At 35.0% G+C, this 16,193-nt stretch overlaps 1 protein-coding gene across 4 annotated transcripts in view; it reads right to left on the bottom strand.

Moving 5' to 3' along the window:
* CCDC91 (coiled-coil domain containing 91) overlaps window positions 1–16,193 on the bottom strand; it is a 224,895-nt gene that overhangs the window by 168,738 nt on the left and 39,964 nt on the right. Inside the window, exons 2-5 of one of the 4 annotated variants that reach the window (XM_031443870.2) lie at window positions 5,993–6,081; window positions 4,936–5,096; window positions 3,428–3,631; window positions 2,355–2,459 (exon numbers count right to left, since the gene is read on the bottom strand). In XM_031443870.2, the coding sequence (XP_031299730.1) occupies window positions 2,355–2,459; window positions 3,428–3,631; window positions 4,936–5,096; window positions 5,993–6,011 (489 nt within the window). In that variant the 5' untranslated portion in view covers window positions 6,012–6,081. The remainder of the gene's footprint in view (window positions 1–2,354; window positions 2,460–3,427; window positions 3,632–4,935; window positions 5,097–5,992; window positions 6,082–16,193) is intronic. The other 3 variants (XM_031443871.2, XM_064479162.1, XM_064479161.1) reach the window with 3 other exon arrangements.

Here is a 16,193-nt window from a genome sequence, read left to right as displayed (position 1 = left end):
GGGGTCTTGGGAATGCTAAGCATGGACACAGGTTCTTATCTTCTGCAGCACAGTCAAAGAAAGTGTCCACAGGAAGCCAGCATTTGAGTTTCTAACGGAAGTGAGGGTTCAGTGAGAGTTGTTAAAAAAGTATAATTTTTAAAAAGCTAAAATGTAACCCATATAAATATAAATAAAACCATGCCAAAAATCTATGCTACTCTTTATTAACAAATGAATCATTTATGTTAACACTGAATGAATCAGATGTTAAGACTGGTTCAAAGAGCATCTGAATAGGTATATGTGTAGAAAATTTAAATAGCAGTGTGCTACAGACATAGGAAACAGACTTCTAGTTACGGGGGTGGGGAGGGGATGGGGAGGGATAAATTGGGAGTTCGGGATTTGCAGATACTAACTACTGTATACAGAATAGATAAACAACAAGCTCATGCTAAATAGCACAAGGAACTATATTCAATATCTTGTAATAACCCATCTTGAAAAAGAATATATATACATATATGTATAATTGAATTACTATGCTATATACCAGAAACTAACACAACATTCCAAACTGACTACACTGCAATTAAAAAATAAAAAGTAAATAAAATGTTTTAAAAATTAAATAATGGAGTGTAAGACTAAGAAAGAATTCTAGGTTAGAGATAAAATTGATGAATGTCCTATAGGGCAATAAACAGTATTCTTTGAAGTTCTAACAGACAGAAATCATTTGCATCCCTTCTGTAAAAAAAAAAAAAACTAATTAATTAACATGTAATGTCAATACAACTGAGACTTTTAATCAGTCATAAACAGTGAGTCAAAGTACTCCATTCTCCTAAATAATCCTTGAGTAGGTCTAGTAAATAATGTCTCCACTGGACACTGGAAGAACACACTGCTCATCCTTTTCCTTATTTTCAAGTTTTGCATTTTTTTAAACAAAGCCATGTAGAATATCTGTGGGAAGAGCATTCCAGTCAGAGAAACTGAACGAATCACAAGCCCCTCCACTCACCACTCCCACAGTCAAGGAACATCCTCCCCAACACAGACTCACACATTCCTCTGGACTTAATCATTAAGTGCAGTGTGAGTAAATAGCCCCAGGTGAACTGGAAAAGTTGGAGAAGATAGAAGATTTACACTGGAAGGAGAATAATAATTGAGGTTGGAAAATGATTTGATTTACATTTTTAAAAACACTACTCCACCTGCTGAAATAAAGAATCGTTAAGGGAAAAGAGCAAGGGCGGAAGCTAGAAAGACCACTTAGGAGACTGTTAAAATTATCTAGGTAAGTAAATGAGGAAACACACAGGTCATCAGATGTAAAAGTGCTATGGAGAGAAATGAAGCAGAGCCCGGGAAGGCAGGTAGGGAATGTCAGCACTGTCTGGAAAGGTCTCACTTGCACAGAGACCTGGATGATACAAAAAAAGTAAACCATGCAGAAAATTGAGGGAAGAGTATTCCAGAAACAGGGGTAAAGCCAAATGACTGAGAAGGAGCTGGATAAAAGACAGGGAGAAGGGATACAGGAAAATACAGGGCCTTGCAAACCATTTTAAGGACTTACTTGACTTTTAGTTTGGGTGAGATGAGAAGCCACTGAAGGTTTCAGAGCAGAGAAATGACATGAGCAGCTTTAAATGTTAAACAGATCATAGGGGCTGCCATGTGGAGAATGGTCTGTAAGTGGGCAATGACAGAAGTAAAAAGATTAGTTAGAATAGAAGATTCTTCAGTATTCCAAGTGAGAGAGAATGGCCTAGGGCAGGTGGATAGCACTGACCAGAATGATAAACAGTCGAAACTTGAATATTTTGAAGGTACAGCCAAACAGGTTTTGCTAAAGGAACAAATGTGGGGTGAGTACGAAAAAGAATAAATGTGGATTTTAGCTTTAGGAGTTGGAGAGAGAGAAATGCCACTTACTGGGATGGTGAAAGGCTGAAGAAGAAACAAGTTTATTAAAGAAATGTGAGGAGAAGAAGAGGAAATGTTGATTACAAACTCTATGAAAAAGGTTAAATATCTCAGTTTGGGGTTTGTATGATTCTAAATTCTTTTCAAATATAATCACAGTAAGAATTAGAATGCCCAATTTCCAGATTTTATCCATCAGAATCAGAATAATTTTCACCAGGATTGAGTCTCAAACAACTAACCTTCATAGTTTCTCACAGATTCATACTTTTCAAAATGGCATTTATCATTAATGTCATCCATGTTAGTCAATATTTTACATATTTAAACAAGTATCTGATCCTTCATTAAGTATTTACTGAGTACTTTTTGAAATTATAATACATACTCCATCAAAAGGCCTACATATTAAATTTTTAATCCACTGTGTTTACCTGAAGTTCTTTGTATCTATCTTGAAAAGAAATGGCCTCTTGCTCTTTTTCTTTAAGGAAATCTTTTTCTAAGACACTATGTTTTTCCATCAATGATTCCACATCCTGAAAGAAAAACCCAAGCATAAATTTTGTAATATTTAAAGGCATAAAATATACTCACTTTTTTTCAATGAACATACTAGAAAATGTTTGGTAAGGAAAGAATCTACAGGAAGCATGGGGTTTTTTTTAATATTTTATTTATTTATTATTATATTATTAAACTTTTTTGGTGGGTGAGGGGAGGTAATTAGGTTCATTTATTTCTAGAGGAGCTGCTGGGGATTGAACCCAGGACCTCATGCAAGCTAGGCATGTGCTCTATCACTGGAGTTATACCCTACCCCTGTAGGAATCATGGTTTTTAATGTTCAACAATATTATAGAATGTATGCTTCACTCCCATTCCCAGACCAATATCAAAGATTGAGGCAACACAGAAATTATTCATGCTAATAAATAAATAAAAGCATCTAAACTAATTGTAAACAACACTCACCTCTACATATACTTTCTATAAATCTGCTAAGGTCTTTCTATAGATACATTTGAAGGGAAGAGAAATGAGAATACACATAAATTATTCACTACAACAGCTGAACATCCAAGTACTCTGGCCAAATATCCCACGATGCCCGACTTCCCACAGGGACAAATGAATGCCACAAATCTTCTAATCTACATAAGAAATACAATACTACCTGCTTTTGAAGTAAGTAAAAATAAACCAGAAGGAAAGTATTCATTAGAGAAAAAAAATCCAAAGTATATGTTTAAGACTAGAAATTTCTATTTGACACAACACTGTAAAATGATTATAACTCAATTAAAAAAAGTAAAAAAAAAAAGACTAGAAATTTCTTATCAAAGACCATATTCTAAGAGGTAAACTCATATGACTGATTTAAACCTACAGCCCACGACTATTTAGTACTTTTCCACTGATGAGTTTTTAATCAGAGGTTGGGATTATATCGTATTTCCAGTATATGCAAGTCAAACATTTATTTTTTAAGCAAATGTAAATATACCTTTTTAATTCTCTGTTTTTCTTCTTCAGAAACTTTGAGTTTCATCTCCAGACTTGCAATTTTCTGCTGAAGCTGTATGTTTGATACGTTGGCTCCAGGATCCTCAGCATCACCCACAGGAGCAATTGTTCCATTACTTTTCTCATCAGTTAAACCCAGTGGAAAAAGTGAGATATCCAGATGAGTGTGTGTTGATTGCTGAATCTAAACCACATTAAAAACAAAAAATACACAAGAGGGGAAAGTTTACACTGTACCCAGAAAGAAAACATCCGAAGGGCACCAGAAACCACATTTGGAAATTAAGTTGTAGCAAAGGTTCCGAAATTATTTCACCCTTTAAGTAAATCAACAGAAGACCTCAAACTGTTATAACAACCTGATCTTTGTAATAGGAAACAAAATTTTCTCTAAATTTTAGAGTTTAAAGCATTTACTATTTTGTAAGCAAAGCACTAAAAACCTTAAAACTTCATTTATGCTTGAGAGTGTATAATTAAGTGTAAACACATCTCATACCCACCAGTTCTTGAATGTGCTCATACATTCAGAATTTGTTTATATTTTAAATTGTAAATCAGAATTTGAAGTTTACCAATAACCTTAATTGATCATCACTTTCTAGTAAAGATAACAGGTGACTTGAGATTGTATAGAGGACTTTGGAAATCTGGACGAATCCAGCATCTGGCACAAAGCCTGGACTAATAAACATTTGAATGAATAAACCCTATGGTATGTTTTTGTTTCTACTCTAAAAGTGAAATGAACACTCTAATACCTGAAAACATACAGTAAGTTTCCTTGAAAAGAGAAATAGTTTTTTGTAATCATTTTCCCTTTTGAAGTTCATTATGTGTTATGCAAAACTAAGTCAATTTTAATAAACGAGATGTCCAAACAGTATTTTGGTAACTTAAGTCTCCTTAAATACCTTGCAACTGTGCCACAAAACAAACATACTATTTAGGTTTTTGAATTCTAGATATTAACCTCAAAGTTAGAGTATCTATCTATAGTAAAAAAGGAAGGAAGGAAGGAAGGAAGGAAGGAAGGAAGGAAGGAAGGAAGGAAGGAAGGAAAAGAAAGAAAAGAAAGAAAGAAAGAAAGAAAGAAAGAAAGAAAGAAAGAAAGAAAGAAAGAAAGAAAGAGAAAGAGAAAAAGAAAGGAAGGAAGGAAGGAAGGAAGGAAGGAAGGAAGGAAGGAAGGAAGGAAGAAAGAAAGAAAGAAAGAAAGAAAGAAAGAAAGAAAGAAAGAAAGAAAGAAAAAAAGGAAGGAAGGAAGAAAAGGAAGGAAGGAAGGAAGAAAGAGGGAGGGAGAGAAGGAAGGAAGGAAGGGAAAGGAAGAAAAGGAAGGAAGGAACGGAAGAAAGAGGGAGGGAGAGAAGGAAGGAAGGAAGGGAAAGGAAGGAAAAGGAAGGAAGGAAGGAAGATCAGAAAAGCTTCATTTAAAGCAGTATGCACTTTTTTAAGTAGATAAACTTCCCATAAAAATATGCTTGTCTTTACCTGTGCTTTAGGAACCGTCTGACCAACAATGCTGTTGTCTGCATGTGTATTCTCTGGTGAGGAAATGATGGGCTCAGAAGAGAGGCAGCCAACAGAAGGAGAAGTGTGGTCATGGTCCAGTACAATTTCAGGAGAAGCTGGAGAAAGATGGACTCCAGCTACTAAAGGAAAACAAACAAGGCAAAAAAAAAAAAAAAAAAAGGATTATTAAAGAGCAAATAAAGAACAGGTTGAAGGGAAGAAAGAGAGTAGAGGGAGGGAGGGAAAGGAAAAAAGGGTAAGGAATGTAAAAGCAGTGAGGCAGAAACTGAGGATTCTATGACTATTTTTCAAGAACTGTTACTTGAAATCTAAAACTAGTGTTTTTAAATTTAACATGACATTTCCATGTGAGACCCAGGCAAACAAAAACAATTTAATAATGTCTTAGTCTTACATACAAACACACTTTCAACTCAGAGAAATTATTCAAATATATTATTTATCTATTCAGTTAGTTAAGAAAAAACACTAGCATGCCTACGAGTGACAGGCACTGCACACGGAGGGGACAGCCGTGAGGACAGGCATCCACGTACTCAATGCCTGTATGACCCAGGAAGCAAGTCAAATCATTCTTTTTATTTATCACAATAGAGGGAGCCAAGGGGAAGAACAATTCCTTTAATAGAACTAACCCGCTGTCTCTGTGTTAACTTCTTTTACAACAACAGATCTTTCATATTAAAATCAATTTTAGTTTGCTGAGTTGTTTCTACAGAAAAACAATGTTGAAATACAACTCTGTAATTAGTTTTACAACAAAACATTATCAGATTGAGATTAGGGTTCAAATACAAAGGTCATGGGAAACAAAAGCCAATTCCAAACATGAAATAAGACAAAAATACTGATGAGGGCAAAATAAATATTATATTGATATAACTTGATTTTCGAATGTTCTTTCTAAACATTCAAATATTTATTTGTACTATGTGTCTTGAAGTCTAAGAAGAGTAACTAAATCATTTTTAACAGTAATTCATTTATACATTTTGACTTTCTAAATTGTAAAGACCTTTATTCCACTTTGGCATCAGTGGCAACGGCAGCGAAGCTCTACCATAAATTCTGGAAGGCAGCTCACAATGGAAATTGCATTTTTCCCTGAAGAAAGACATTTATAACGTCATTAGGTATTAAAAACTTAAAAAACGCATCCATTTTTAATTGGTACCCTATAGGATCATTTAATTATCTTTTATACACTTTTATTGTGTAGCAATATTGTGTTTTTCAAATACTACGTGCCATACTGGATAAGGTATTCTAGTTTCTCTCACAAGCATTTCACTATTCTAACTAAAATATAGAAAACTGGAATTTCAACTCACATTTGTACTTGATATATCTTTTTCAGGAATTATTCTTCTAATCTTCACTCTTCTATATGCTAACAGATTTCCCTAAAATGTCAAAATATTCTAGCTGCTAATTCTGAGTTACAATTATAACATAAATACTACTAATTAATTGTTAAAGAAATGAAAATAAGTACTACAGTATATTAAAAAGGAAAACAGCCTTGTGATTAAGAGCGTACACTCTGAGATCATATTGCTAAAGCAAGTATACAACAACTGGCAAATTTACTGAACTTCCCTCAGTTTCCTCATCCGTAAAACTGGCATAGAATTGCTGATGAGTTTTTTATTCTTTTTTTATTCTGATGAGGTTTTAATTGACTAAAATACATAAAGCTTTTAGAACTGCACTAAAATTATTTTCATTACTATTTCAAAGACTGTTAAAAGTTATTGGACAAGTATGTTTATTTCTGGGCAAAAAGGGTATGTGTAACTATGATTCTGAGTTCAAGAAATTCTTTTAAAAAGTCATTCTGATCCAATACTTGAACATTTTCACATCTCTTTATGTCATTCATACTCATAGCCATAATCTAAGACAAGATGTCATGTTGTCATGAGTTCAACTCTCATTCTGTAGCATGAAGTGTTACATATCATATTAGGGAAAGAAGACAGGGAAGAGGGTGAAGTAAAAGGAAGGGAAAGAGGGAGAAAGGAAAGAAAAGGGATAAATACATCACTCCACTAGATCCATCATTTATGATATTAATTTTCCTTTCAGCTATTAAATCAAATGAACCCTTCCTATTTTATCTTTCTTTAGTTCTTCAGAGCACATACTAATGACTCTCCCTTTTCCTTGGCACCTGTGAACCACCATATCCTAGCTTCCCCTTGACATTGTTTTTTTTTCTTCTTTCTCTGGTTTCCTTTTTAGACTCTTCTCCATTGAATCTTAATTTCATTATTTCCTATATCCTCTGACCTTCTCAATGTTCACATTATTCTTACCACTATCAGAATCCATTATTTAAATTATCACCTAAATTCATATCTCTAGCACAAATCCCTCTGCAGATCTCCAGATCCATACACTCACCTAACTATCCGACAGTTGCATTTAGCCATCTAGTTGGTACATCAAACTCACCCATCCTCTTACATAAACCTGCTTTGCTTCATGTTTTCCATCTTAGTCAACAGCATCTCAATGAACTATCTGCCCAAGCCAGAAATGACACCACCAAGTTCCAGCTTCACTCCAGTCACACTGTGCTTCGTACTGTTCCCTGATTATGCCATACGGTCCAATACTTCTGTGACGTCACAATACTCCTGCCCAAGTAAAAGCCATAGCTGTGGAATCAGGAACGGATCCAAATTTGAACAATAACAACTTACTTGTTATGCAGCCTTGGGCAAATTTCACAAATCCCTCTGAGCCACAGTTTCCTTTTCTCAAAATGGGGAAATAACTGTGTACCTCAAAACAATGCTATACAGTTTAAATTAGATAATGTATATATACCACTTAGCTGTACCAGAGAGGTACCTGGCAAACATTCAGAAAACGAAAGTTGTCACTGAAATGATCATTTGTCAATATTTAAAACAAGCTTTTCCAGGAATATTTCACCTACTCCATTACCCACACAACCACAATAAAATTTTAATTTCCCACTGTCAAGATGTTTCAGAATTTCGAAGAAATAATAATAATTAAAATTGTATATATCTATGGGATACATTTGAAACAGTATTTAGGAAAAAATCTAGAGCCTTAATATTTCAATCAATTAAAAATAGAATTAAATTTCTAGCTCATAAACTAAAATAGGAAAAACAAAGAAAATGCAGATGTCAAAGTAGATTAAGAAAAAAAAAGTAGATGTAATGAATCAAAATCCTGAATTTCTAAGAAAATTAAATAAAACAGTAGTTAACTTTTTCCCTTTTTTAGTTTTATTACATAGAATTATTACAGTTTGACTGCACATACACATTATATTTCATGTAAATACATATATATAATAAACTGCATTTTTTTTAGTTTACATATATGTACTGATCATTGTTTCTAAGAATAGATTAGAGCTTTAGCTTTTTAAACTTATATAGTTATCAAAGGAATAAAGCCAACCACAAAATAAGAATCAACAGAATGCGGTAATCCAATCATAAAGGACAGTCAGATGTGTTTACACATATTCAAGAAATCAATCATCTAAGTTAGAAATAAAAGTAGTTTACTTGTGTCCTTTTGTTTTAGATTCCACATATAAGTGATAGCATATGGTATTTTTCTTTCTCTTTCTGGCCCACTTCACTCAGAATGATGATCTCCAGGTCCATCCATGTTGCTGCATATGGCATTATTTTATTCTTTTTTTATGGCTGAGTAGTATCCCGTTGTATAAATATACCACAACTTCTTTATCCAGTCATCTGTTGAGGGACATCTGAGTTGTTTCCATGTCTTAGCTGTTGTAAACAGTGCTGCTATGAACACTGGGGTGCATGTGTGTTTTTGAATTTTATTTTTCTCCGGGTATGTGCCCAGGAGTGGGATTGCTGGATCACATTGTAAGTCTATTTTCAGTTTTTTAAGGAACCTCATGGAGGGTTTTTTTAACTGCAATGAGTTTATGTGACATATTCAAGAGAATATCCTAGTAACGGGCATAACCTTTACTACCCAATGTGGAGGTTAAAACAAAATATTCAGGAGAATATCATAATAGGTCAAAATTACAATCTCCAAAACTATAGTCAAATAATATAATTTATACTTTGATATTCAAGAATCAACAAAAATGAAAAAACCCCAAACACTTCTAACTTTCAAGTCAAATTCCACAAGCAGCCAACACTCGCTAAGTACTCCCTATGGCCTAGTCCTCTGGGTACCACTTAGAGAAAAGGGGTAAGGGAGCAACAGTGGGGAAAAACTGCTGAAGTCATCTAGAAAAGACATGATGGTGGTTTTGACTAGGGTAGTCACTAGGGAAGTAGAGGGAAGTGAGAAGATTCCCCAGTTTAGTTAAACTTAGAGCCTGCATGTTTGCTAACGGATGGGCTGTGCATCAGAGAACCACAAGGAGGCGACAGGAACAGAGAAGGATCAGAAGATTCAAGAATCTCAAGAAATGATGGCACTCTCCAAATAGGACACTCCAGAAATGTTGTGTCTACGGAAGATAACAGCACAGAGATCTGGAGACTTTATTAGAGAAGATCAAATACCAAACCTTAAAAAAAATGGGAAGAAGTGCTTCAAAATTCAACCTGAGTGAACACAAAATGCACACATTAGAAACAGTGTTCACGGAGACACCAGTCCAGAGACGTCAAGTGTGAGAAGGGCAGACCAGTCACAGCCTCTGATTATGCTGGTCCTATTGTCCTGTCAGTGTCATGTTCCTGGGCTGCCTCAACCCTCAGAATGGCCACCTGAGCATTCCCACAGTGAAAGAATTTATTGTTTCCAGCTACAACTAGGCCTAAAGCCCAGAACAAGAATCTCGAGGCTAAAGGAGGAGAGAGACGTACGCAGTCCAGTTAGCTTCAGGCCTGGCCTTGTCCTCTGACCTCTGTACCACAGAATTCAAGTCCGAGATTTTTCCTGGTCTCTTACTGCACCATCCATCCACAGTTCCCTTATCTGAAGTCTACTCCCCGCGCCCCACCCCATGCCATCCTGAGTGAAAAGGATGACGACTTCTGCCCTTTGGCAGATTCAGACATGGGGCTCACTCTGGACCAGTCCTAAACCTAGCTCTCTGTCCAAAGCAAGGAACCCTCATGAAGAACAAGAGTTCCAGGAGTCCAAAGGGAGGTAACACTCCAGGCTTCAGATTCTAGCACTGAGGTCTCGATAACAGGACAGTTTGTCAATTGAGACCTCTCACTGATTCTTACAGATCCTGTGAAGACAGTATACATGTTTATGAGATTCTCATGTTGTTATGTATAGCTGTAGTTTGTTAGTGTTCCAAGTGTATATAATGTTCTATTATATAAATATACCTCCCAAATGTTAAACTTTCTACTTTTGGTTGACATTTGGGTTGGTTCTAGTTTGAGCTGTTATAAACAACGGTGCAATAAACATTACTTAACACGTTAAAAAAAAAAACCAGTGTGACAACTAAAGAGCATTCGCCCACAAAGATTTTATTTTCAATGTACTCATAAAATTACCATCACCTTCAATGTCATCAACATGTTCTTATGTGTGGCCCTGTAAATATAAAATTTGACATTATATAGAGTTAGAGAACACGTGTGCCCTAAGTTTATATTAGTAAAATTCAAAAATGAACTATTTGTTCATTTTAATTAACCTTTCCATTAAGTCACAGGAGCAATATAAATTATGACCTAAATTAAAGTAGCTTCACTGAAAATTCACTGCAGGGCTGCTGTAACAGCAAAAACTGGGCATAAAATCACTGGTTACATGATTGAAGGTACATCCATGCAAAGAGTACTATGCAATCACTGCAAGGAATCTGGGAGATCTAGACGTGCCCCTGCAGCAACATCTCCTGTTGTGGGGAGAAGCAAGAGGTGTTAGTACGTATAGACAGTACGCTGTCATCTGCGTAAGAGGAGGAGGGCACATTCACATTGTTTATATGCCTGGAAGATGCCTGGAGGGTTCCAAAAGAAAACGTCAACACATTGTATCAGGGGAGTGGGACTAGAGGACTAGGATGAGAAAGATATTCTCACTGCATACCTGTAATATTATTTCCCTTTTCTTTCATGGCTTTTGTACTGCATATGTGTATGTCTGCCTGTCTGTCAAAAACAATCAAAAGTGTATTTTCTGAATTCAAAGGAACATAAGCCAGGAGAGCTATTTAGAAATTTATATATTGGTTTAAGAAGACTAGACAATAACTCCTACTGTCACTGAGCCAGACAGAGCCCAAGGCTTTTGTTTTTGTTATTGTTTTCTGGCTAACTCAGCATTGTGATGACAGAGTCAGAGCACTACCTTTGTCTTATAGAAAAAAAGACTCACTGCCAAGCCTTCAATATGAGAAAATCTCTACAAAACTCTATTTTAAAATTGTTTTTTCACATGTATTCTCTAATATTCCAAAAACCAAACCACTGTTTTTTTTAATGAACAAGTTCAGAATCAGATAAAAGAGATTAAGATTGTATCATAAAACACCAGAAAAACCAGTTTAAGCAGTAATTGGTAATAAGTAAAACACACAGAAAAGGACCAAGTTTCTCTTCAATATTATAGTTCTTCACATTAACAATGGTCTTCCATGTTTACAGCTATGTTTTTAGATTAAATGTAATTTATTAGATCAGCACTGCGTCAGCTGGACCACGCAGTTAGAACCAGGTACCCTGACTCACCTGGTGGGAGCTACTCATGTTACAGACACTGGAATCAGAAAAAGAAATTAAAAATAAATTTGGAACTCAAAACCTGGAAGAATACTTAAGATACTGTCTAGTCTTTTAATTTATAAATTAAATAATTAAGTTTCAGAGAAGTTACACAGCTGAAGGTGAAGTCAGAACTCCTCATTCTACAGTCAGAGATATTTGACTCTAAACCACATTACAAACCTAATCTTCAAAGTCTTAACAAAAATCACTAATATATTGCCTATTATATGCATTAATGAAGGTAGGAATTGCCATAAATTACTGAAAATCCACATAAAGACTAATACTTCCAGGTACAGTAATATCTCACAGCTTTATAAAAGCTGCCATCTTAGTTATTATGTATAAAAACTGGCTCCAGAAAAAATAAAGTGAGTTAAAAATCTAGGAGATTAAAAAAGATAGATATATAATGTAATATATATATATATATACACACATATAAAAGAAGTAACAAAAAGAAGCTATCTGGCAATATTTCATTCAAATACCCAGTGTAAAGATATTACAAAATTATTACACTATAATGGAAACTCATGTCCGGGCAAAAAAAAGTCCAATGTGGATACAAAGTAGAAGGGACAAAATGTTTTCCAACATTACCTACACTGCCTATTATAATGCAGTATGTGACTATGTAATAAAACACCTTCAAATTTTACCTCAAATATAGGTCAGACCAATGAATTCAGTTAATGTTTACTATCACTACATGCAAACCACAGACTAAACTGAAGAAAAATATCACATTTTTTTCTCAAACAAAAACGTGTGGACTCAGGTTCTGAGCTCATATAGATGTGTAACACAGATTCTACTGGAAAAACAGGGTTAGCAAGGAGCGTAATGGGATATTAACCAAATGACCGATTTGTTGTCCTAGGTTTTCCTGGCCAGGAGAATGGAGAATGGAAAAATTGAACCATGAAATCAAAAAGGCATCTGTCTTCCAGGTTTCTCTCTGCCAATGTCTTGAGAAAAATGTTTGAACTTTCCTGTTGGCTTTGTATGCAAATAGCTCCAGATGCAAAGTGAACCACATCTAAGTTATTTGGTTCAACATCTGCTGGTCCAATTCCCATTATTCCTTCTAAAGGGTCGGCTTGTGAAAGACAGTTTAGTTTGCCCTCTATATAAGCTGTTTTGAAGGAGCTAATTTGGATTAAAGTATCTATCTGGACCACTTGTTTTTCCCTTTGATGGTCAATGCATTCTAATGTGGTCTGTGTAGTGCTGCAAGGAACTTAAAAACATATTGGAAAGGACAATATTCAAAGTTTTTGCCTCCCACCTCGCCTTCTAGACAATTTATATTTATACAGTTAAAAGTAAAAAGTGAACATTTTCCTCTAAAAGAGCACCACCCACATTGTACACAATGGCAATATGACAATGCTTTCTGACCTAATACACATTTCACATAACCTCTATCAAAGATTTGAGGCGAAAGTTACTGACAAAAGTGCATGGCAGTATTAACGTTACATTTCATGAAACATCTTGTCATTTGAGATGACAGTTTTATAAAGTATCACTGAATGTGACATAGCACATGGCACTTAGTGTCTGATACATATTTTCAAACGTGATGAATGAGTGAATTAGTGAATGAATGAAGAAATAAGCAAGCTAAATAATTAATTTAAATAAATATCACAGATTCTGAAACTTTGGGTCTGCTGCAATCTGAAAACATAACCAAAAATATACTAAAGCCAAACTAAAACTAATAGTCAAATGTTCTTAGAATTTGAAAAGTCAAGTAAAGATAGAGTACTTCCTTCAAAAGGGTATGGTAGGGAAGACAACTTGCATTAGAAGGTAAAAGTAAGGAAAAAGGAAGAAAATCAGAATATCTATCTATCTATGTATCTCTACATATACACATTCGCATTTGAATGTACATATACACATGTGTATATCAGAAGACAGATGTTAGTTTTCTAAGAAGCAAAGTATTACCAGTCTTTTAAAAAGTTTAAAGGATAGTTAATTGAGAATGATTCTGAAAAAATGAGATTCTTTGGCCAAAAAAATTTTTTTTCTAAAAAATATAGTTCTATGAGAAGCCAATTCAAAAACTTCCTGATATTCTATGTTATGGAAAATGTGAAATGATTTTTCTTTGGGAAAATGTTCAGAAAAAAATTTTTTTTACAAAAAGAGGTAACAGAACTTAATACTACTATTGCCTCTAGAATTCCAATATTTTGAACTGAAATTTAATTTAACCTCTGCTGTCCTTTACTGTTATCTGCTGATACACTGTAGGACCAGGGGAAAAAATTAGAAAAAAACCAGCAAAATAACTGTTCCCTCCTTCTGAGAATCTGTGACTACTCCTTCTAATCTTTATCCCCAGGTCATTTGAAATAGCCTCTTAGCCATCTTTGAGTAATTATCTAAGATTTCCAAGATTACTATAATTTTTAAGGAAAGTTTAGGTTTGCCTTCCTCTAACCTGTGATTGAAAGACTATTTAACCACCCCCACTAGGAATTAAAATAATCAAAAAGAGTTACTTGAATGTAAATCTGCTCTACTAATTATCAAGAAACAATCACTGAGCACTGTTTATTAACAAGGTACAATGCTATACTAGGTATTCATGATTCAAAAAAGTTTAAAACATGGCCTCTGCCTTCCAAGGCTTGGACTAAGATAGACACGCAGAGATGGGAGTCATACGGATAAAACAGTATTTTCCAAAATACAAATTAGTACACCAGTGTGCATAGCAGCACTATTTACATTTATTATCACCAAAGGAAGCAGCCCAGGTGCCCGTCGATGAATGAATGGAGAAATAAAATGTGGTCTATACATACTGCGGATTATTCAGGCTTACAAAGGAAGGAAATTCTGACACATGCTACAACATGGAGGAACCTTGAGGATATCATGCTAAGTGAAATAAACCAGTCACAAAAAGACAAATACTGGATGATTCTATTTATATGAGATGTCCAGAGTAGTCAAGTTCATAGAAGTAGAAAGTAGAAGAGTAGCCGCCAGGGGCTAGGGGGAAGGAGAGTTAGGGGGAGGGGAAGTTGGGGAGAGCAGAAGTTGGGTAGTTATTGTTAAGTGGCTGTAGAGTTTCAGTTTAACAAATGAAAAAGTTCTAGAGATTGGCTGCATAACAATGAATATACTTAAAAATATTAAACTGTACACATAAACTGATTAATATGGTAAATTTTATAAGTATTTTATCACAATTTAAAAAGATACAAATTGGCATAAGCTAAATGCCAAGCAAATGGTGCAGAAAAAATGATACAGTATCTTGAAACAAGAAGCAATTATGAGATATGCAACAAATTTGGTAAAGACTCTACACTTTTTCTTGAAAGAAAAATAAGAATCAAGTAAGCAGACAGGAGATGAGGGAAGGTATTACAACCAGGAACAATGGGAAGCAGACAGGGACACACATCACCTGGGAACACAATGTACATCACAGTCTGACTAGCACACAGGCCACAAACAGAACAGCTGTGGAGACAAGCTAGAGTAACGGCTCTGGAAGGGCAAGGAAAATGCTTGAAGGCAATTCTTATTGAGTAGCTTTCACTGAAATGAAGTAATAATCATCACACTTTTATTGAGAGTAAACACAAGAGGACAAAAAAGAGATTGATAATTTTACATTCATTCTTCTTTCACTTCCATTCTCCAACTCCTATGATAATGGAAATGTAGAGATACATTTTATAAGTTAGATGCCACACATTAATGAGAGATGGGCCTAGAGATAACAATTTGTATAAAGAACCAACATGCACATTTATTCTGACTGGCAATTTTTTAATTTCATTGTCAGTATTTCATATAAACCAGCGTTTTTAAAAGGTCCCACTAGGGTAAATGATGCTAATGTTACAGTGAAATGCACACCCCACAGTACCTAGATTCGTTAACAGTCCTGAAGGCTATAAACGGACATTCTAAGAGACAGATTAATTGTCCTGGTTGCTATTATGAAATCCTCCTCCCACTAACCACCAGCCCTGAAGCAGGATAATCACTAAGTCTATTACGCTCTTAACTGAACAAAATCATTTATCCTAACCCCAAGAATGAAAATTTCTATTCTCCCCCAAGCACTTTAAAAACTTAAACCAAATGTTTCTGAATAATCTTCTTGGATTTTAAGCTGTGGTTGAATTTGGTTAATAGTCATCTCTTTCAAAAATATTTTTCATAAAGATTACAGACAGCTAGAGTGTAGGTAGAAAGACAGACAAAAGGAGAAGATTGATCTACTAAAAAGAATGTGTGTTAGATCTCTTAAAGGTTCCTATCTTCTTTGGACTTTAGTGTGGAAATGATTAAATTAGTAAGTCAATCAGGTTGTTCACGTCACTCGTGTTGAAACAATTTCCAGATACCGGAATCAGAGGCGGACTTCGCCAGAGGAAGACAAACTATCTTCTACGAAGGAGGAGGACTGCCTTGGCTAAGCAAACACCTACCATGCCTTTAACTTCC

This window comes from Camelus dromedarius, chromosome 25 (genome assembly GCF_036321535.1).
Source record: "Camelus dromedarius isolate mCamDro1 chromosome 25, mCamDro1.pat, whole genome shotgun sequence".
Lineage (NCBI taxonomy): Eukaryota > Metazoa > Chordata > Mammalia > Artiodactyla > Camelidae > Camelus > Camelus dromedarius.
The sequence above is the reverse complement of the archived record's forward strand: the minus strand, read 5'-3'. Positions and strand labels throughout refer to the sequence as shown.